At 32.5% G+C, this 6,480-nt stretch overlaps 1 protein-coding gene across 4 annotated transcripts; it reads right to left on the reverse strand.

Moving 5' to 3' along the window:
- Nucleotides 1–6,473, reverse strand: LOC106757907. Of its 4 annotated transcripts, XR_002667376.1 has the most exons (9): nt 6,317–6,473; nt 4,899–4,992; nt 3,872–3,983; nt 2,872–3,397; nt 2,583–2,793; nt 2,207–2,339; nt 699–868; nt 170–564; nt 1–46 (listed from the first exon to the last, which is right to left on the reverse strand). XR_002667376.1 is itself a non-coding variant. In XM_014640762.2 (5 exons), exons 1-4 carry the CDS (start codon nt 2,925–2,927, stop codon nt 534–536), a joined length of 390 nt encoding a protein of 129 aa, XP_014496248.1. In that variant the 5' UTR covers nt 2,928–3,482; the 3' UTR covers nt 1–46; nt 170–533. The 4 variants fall into 4 exon arrangements, 1 of the variants encoding a protein (XP_014496248.1); XR_001375541.1 differs by lacking the exons at nt 2,583–2,793; nt 6,317–6,473 and adding an exon at nt 6,194–6,211; XR_002667375.1 differs by lacking the exons at nt 2,583–2,793; nt 6,317–6,473 and adding an exon at nt 5,545–5,809.
- Between the last annotated feature and the right edge of the window lie 7 nt (nt 6,474–6,480).

Consider the following 6,480-nt stretch of genomic DNA (forward strand, 5'->3'; position numbering starts at 1 on the left):
TGTGATGGTCAACTAAATTTCCCACTTCATCAATTAAAGCAACATCCTGCACAAGTTATAATTGACAAGAAAATCAATATATTTATAATGAATAAATATAGTATTATTCTTTTTACGTAAGGACAGCATTAGAGTTAAACAGAAAGTATTAAGAGATTGGAAATATTACATCAACTTGGAGGAAGCCCACAGGTGGAAGACTTTCGTGTCCAAGAGTTGTCTCAGGCACAATCCCCCTATGAGGTCGATAAATCCGGAAGCCGGCTCATGGTGCAGGGCCAACATGCCTAGGACCTAGCTCAAAACCAGGCTGCGGTGGAATAGCAACACCGCGTGAAGGATTTATTGGAACTCTAAATGATGCTGCAGTTACTGCAGGGTGAAAGTTGATATTATGACCTCTTACTCCTTGCATAGGCATTGCTGGGTGATGATAATTGTGGTGCTGTTGGTTGACANGAAGAGGGTGAGGAAACCTGAGGCCATTTCGGCTCCCAGCTGGATCATGATATCTCTGCAAACCCATACTTGCACTATCTAATGAACCTCCATTTACAGTAGGTGCTGAAAATAGTATGGAGAAAGTCAGAAAACCTAAACTCATAACCAACACAACAACTTCAAAGAAAAATTTGAGCAATTCGTTTGGCCCTTAATTGACAAGATAGGAAGCAGATCATACATCACACAAAAAATACCTATGCATTAACTCCAGTCTTAGGTGGAAACTAAGGGGATATAAAATCAAGGTCCCCGGCCTCAGGTACTTGTTCCCGGAGCTCTGTGACTGCCTCCTTGCCTTAACCCTTCGAGTTTTCTCCTTCGACAACACCTTACTCATTCTCTCGTTCCCCACACTCAAACCAGCCTGAAAAAAAAGGAAAATAAAATTGAAAAGGTAGAGGTTATAAGGCATAGTTAGTAGGATATTGAGTGTACTACTAGAAACTGTTAGAAGATTTTAGAGATCTCTCAGTAATTATTACTATAGGGTTAGAGTTATCTATATACAGAGGTTGATGTACTGTTTCAGATAAATCAATTGAGTGAGAATCTTCTTTCTTTCAGATAAATCCTTTCAAGTTAAGGTTATTTAAATGGGATTCAATCCAGAGAACTGGTTGGGTAACCAAGTGGAATGGGCTGTCATGTTACTTTGGAGCATCAATTTCTAATTATTCATTATAAAGTTTCTAGTAAAAGCAAGAAGAGTGAAATTCGGTGTCTGAGTGCAGTTTATTCAGTTCCAAGAGTATTTGATTGGAGTGTAATGCTGATAGGTTTCCGAACAAATGCACTTATTGCCTCTAAACTAGTTATAAGGTGTAATTATATATATTTTTTGTACCAGCTTCAATACAGGTTTCCATTTCACATTCGCCAAAAAGATTGAGCAAGTTTGATGCACTTTTAGAGTTATTTTAATCAATCCGTGTTCCTCTCTGTATCTGGAATTTTTTAATTGGGATGATATTTTAACCCTCCCTTCTCCACCCTTCAAATTACACTTAGTTTTATATGAATAATTTCACTCTATCCCACCAAAAAAAGAGTAGAATGCATGAACACTAGACGACGAATCTGATCAAGTTTATATTTAAATGAACTCAGAACCTTTGACAACCAAGAGGTAGAAATAGAAGATTCTAAAGTAGATCATGTAAATTAATTTATATCAAATCCAAAAAATTTAGAACATTACTAAACAGACACACAAACAAAAACACACACACAATCTTACTCACACATAGACACAAAGAAACAAACACAACCAAACAGACTATAAAAGAAACTAACAAAAAACATATAACAAATGGAAACAAATATCTCAACTATATTCACTATTATCATAATATCCAATGCAGACTATAAAAGAATAAAAATCCTCAACTAACTACACATCGTAAAACATCAAAAAGCAAACAAACTGGAATGAAACAGAACCAATTCTACGCTATGTAACCAAAATGGAATCATCATGAATCTAAACTAATTACAAAAGCTCAGATTAAGAACCATGCAGATTATAAACAATAACAAATTATAAATCATATCAAGAATCCTAGTTGGAATTAAAGGCAATCGAAAATACAATTAGAACTTGAAATCATTAGTCTTGCAAGAATCAAACTTAAATGGCAGAAAATGAAAGACAAACCAGAAAATTAAAAAGAAACTAAGAAGGAAAGAAAAAGGAACCAGAAACCTTGACGCTTCTTCTTCTTGATCGAGCGGTCTCCGATCGTACCACTTTGCTTTTCCACCCACCGATCATCTTCATCTCCTTGAAGAAGAATCTCCGGTCACGTGCGCTTGGGACTCCTCTCCGGTTACAGAAACTAAAAATACAAAAACTAAAACTATAAGACTAAAAGAAAAGGAAAACTTGTTCAAATGGGCCACACAACAAAATTGATCTTTTTAATTTTTATATAAAAAAACATATTATCTATTCTATTATATTATTTACTATCTTTTAGTTGAATCTGTTGAAGATATTCATTTTTGTTGATCAGTATTTTCTTTTCAAAATGAGATACAAAATAAATCAAATAATTAGCAAAATTCATAAAGATACCAACCGAAAATAAATGAATCTAAGCTTTTGTTGGGCATGTATTCATATATTAACATTTTCTCTTCTTCTTGAATACCACAACCAAAAATCTTAACAAGATTTCATGTTCAAGTTTTGCACACAATATAACTTCATTCTTGAATTCTTTTGATCCCTTGAGATGAACTCGTTGAGGGTCTTTTGATCGCAATATCTCTTCCATTTGGGAGTATACCCTAAATTTTTATAGTTNGTATATAATTTATTGATTAATAAAAGAATTAGGGTTTGTCTTAATAACCAGCATTTCATACCTTATATACTGGTCGAAAACCANCTTCTCCAAGCTTGTTATCTTCTGAGAAACCATTGGTAGCAACGGATATTAAAGCGAGATCAAACAAAGGAAGCTCAACATCTTGGTTTTCTTCATCATCTTNGGTTGATACAACATTCTTTGTGCNGTGTTCATTTNCTACATATAAATATAGAAACAAAATCATTAAAAATAAAAATCCAAAGCTTTGACTTAAGAAACATGCAAGAAACTTACCTTTATGCTTTCTTTTTCTTAAGGAAATTAATAAGAAAAATTTCATCTGAACCTGCATCTTTCAAATTTCATGTGTATGATGATGAAGCAGACACAACAATTCTAATATTTCGAACAAGAAAACATGCAACATAGTTACCTGAAACAGCCATTTGAATGTATATGTCTTGTCGGCTTGCTTGAACCAATTTCAAATCAATGAGATCACCAAACCAAATGGCACAACCACTGCCACCTTCCCTTATGTCCAAGTTTGAATAAGCCATGCAAGATAGACTTTTTCACACCTACATATGCCTAATTTACTTACTTTCTAGACACACTATTAAAGTCACTCGTATTTATGAGGTCAATGGTGTTTTATTTAACTTATTTTAAGGAAATTATTGACAAAGATTAAAATATTCAAGAAAGAAATATGTAATTTTAATATTTAATATGAACGAAAAATAAATATTTTACTCATTTAGTGCTTTTTAATAATAATAATAATAAAAATAATAATAATAATAATAATAATAATAATAATAATAATAATAATAATAATAAAAAGAATCATAATAATAATAATAATAATAATAATAGTAATATTAATTTTAGAAGGCAGAGCAGCAATTGTTTATGCCTATATCAAGGAAATTATACCAGAAGAATCTAGTTAAGATTGAAATAGCAATGCAAAATGTTCACAAACCATGGGATAATATAATTTTGAGTATGATAAATAATACTGTCATGAGGAAAAGTGCAAAATAAATAACCTTTTGGCTTTGTGGTTTGTGCTTTGTCAAAATCAAAAGGGGTAGCTAAAGCTGAAGTTTTTCTCCAAGCATCATACCACCCACCATGCTCCACCCCATAGAAACGCCTTATCTGTATGAAAGGACACACATGAAATACATGCAAGAAATTAAATAATAGAAAATAGGAAAGCAAATATCAGTAAAGAATAATTTAAACTATTCATTGGGTCCCAACCGTTTCCTCATTTTAAGTTTAAGTCTATACTAGAAAATTGTAATTTCTAGTCCCTAATAAAATTTTGAAGAAAATTAAACAATGCAAGGAAGGCTTAGTAGCAGATTTACACTGCAAGAAAAATCTCTAGTTTTGGGTACAAGGCAAAAACTTATCTTTTATACAAATGTAGGGACTAGTAATTAAAATTCTCTCATGTAGGGAATAAATTTAAAGCTGGTACAATTATAATGAAGTACCAACTCTGATCCAGACACCAGACACATTAACATGGACATCAGGATATGGCTAATGTCCAAAGTATAGGACACAACAACACATTTAATATTTATTTTAATATAACAAAAATCTCAAATGAAAATGAAAATTTATATGATTCACACTAAATACAAATTTGTAAAGTTATAGTTTTTCTATAATAATGGCTCTCAATTAAATTATTGGAAACATACATCTTAAAAGTTAGAATAACTAGTTAAGCCTTATGAAAACAAACATCAACGAAAATATTATGTGGCACACAGGTTTTATAATATAAGTTGGTTTCTTCTATTTTTTTCTTATTTTTTTATGATGGCAAAGTCTAGGAAGTGTTTAGTGAATAATAGGTGCGGCTCACTCTCTTTACTTGTGTTCAAATTATGTATAAGTTTCCAAGATTTCTCAGAGGTATAAGAACTAAAAAGAATAATTCTGACAATATTAGAGTGTCAACATGTGTCATTTGGCGACATGCTATTTTAGAAAGTTGTCAGTGCTTCCTAGGGATCAAGTCAATAATTTAACCTAAAGAATATATCTAAATTGTACCAGGAATTTGCCAGAGGGGGACACCCATTCCAACGACAACTTGGGCTGCAGGCAGATTTATCTCTGCTATCCACTCAGTAACAGGATGTTCAACCTATATAACAATAAGAAAAACAATCACTGATGGTGAAAAACAAAATAAGGTCTGGAAAGTAGGAAGAACTAATTTCAAATATCCAGAAAGTAGGGAGAGGTGTTGAGAGGAGTGGCAAGTCAATTGGAGAGTCGGTACTGCAGCAAAATAGAATCCTGAATCTCTCAAATATCCAGAAAAATTGTGTTCTTTCTTTTCATAAATAAACAATGTGCATATCCACTCAACCCGAACCAGTTTTTATCACTACTATTGTCCACGTCATGATATTAGACAAGCACATAGCCCCTTCATGACCCTTCACTCATCCAGTTCAACCTAACTAATCAACAAAACATTTTCACATTTCTAGTTCACAACATCTAACAAACCAAATTTTGTTATCAAGAGCCTCTTCAAGACACTATGTCAGTTCTATCAATTCCAATCATAAAAATTACATAACTCTTAATCACAATTCAAAGTATAACATTTGAAAATTTCTCAAAATAACTTTACAACACTACCTTAAAATGCAGAATATAAACATGACAAAAGCACAAGAACAATTACCTTTACCTCCACAACATAACACAAGCTCTAACTTCCCCAAAGCTCCCCATAATTCATAATTTTTTTGGAGTTCGAAAGTCAAACTCAAAAGTCTAGCATCCAAACAGTTGAAAGTAAATGAAAAAAATGCATTCATTTGAAAAAGGAAAAACCCTCCTCACCAAAATCAAATCTCTACAATCTAATAAAACTGAGTTGAACTCACTCAGATGTCAAATTAATAAATTCAAAATCAAACCCATAACATCCAAAAAAAGCAAAGTATCGTTTTTCATATTACTCGACGATAGAGAAAAAATATCTATGTTCCCACAGAATACATATAACCTTATTATCCTACTAATCATCATCCTAATCTCAAATATAGTATGAAACATCATTTTTCCTGCTTTGTCCCATTAAAGACACTATCATCTTTCTCTATTTTCTCTTTTTTAAACTAAATCTGGAAGCTGATGCAAAGTTGTTATACAACTCAAATGTCTTTGTATTTATATAAAGACTTTATTTTAGTATGGCAAAGAATAGTAGTTAGTTTTCAATCACAAAGCTTTAATTTTCAAACCCATGCATATTCGNAATGAAGACAAGCTATTGCAAGACTATGATGACAAAATCCATGCACAATGTTTTTTCTGAAGGAAGTCACCTTTTTGGCCAGACTAATAGCCTTGGTACAATCGGCCTCAGCTTGAAGATAACTGGATAAACAGAGGAAACGAATCAAGATTTTGCCTGACACTTTCAACAAATGGCCAGAAGAAAACACTACCTTCCAAGTTTTAGATACGCTTGAGCCCTATTACTATAGTACGTTGCATTATCACTACAGAGTTTGATAGCTTCTGTGTAAAATCCAATGGCTTTCTGCCACTGCCTATCTTTATATGCTTGATTTCCCTGACATTAGCAGCAAAATAATACAAAATAGAGGGT

This window comes from Vigna radiata, chromosome 3 (assembly GCF_000741045.1).
Source record: "Vigna radiata var. radiata cultivar VC1973A chromosome 3, Vradiata_ver6, whole genome shotgun sequence".
Classification (NCBI taxonomy): Eukaryota; Viridiplantae; Streptophyta; class Magnoliopsida; order Fabales; family Fabaceae; genus Vigna; species Vigna radiata.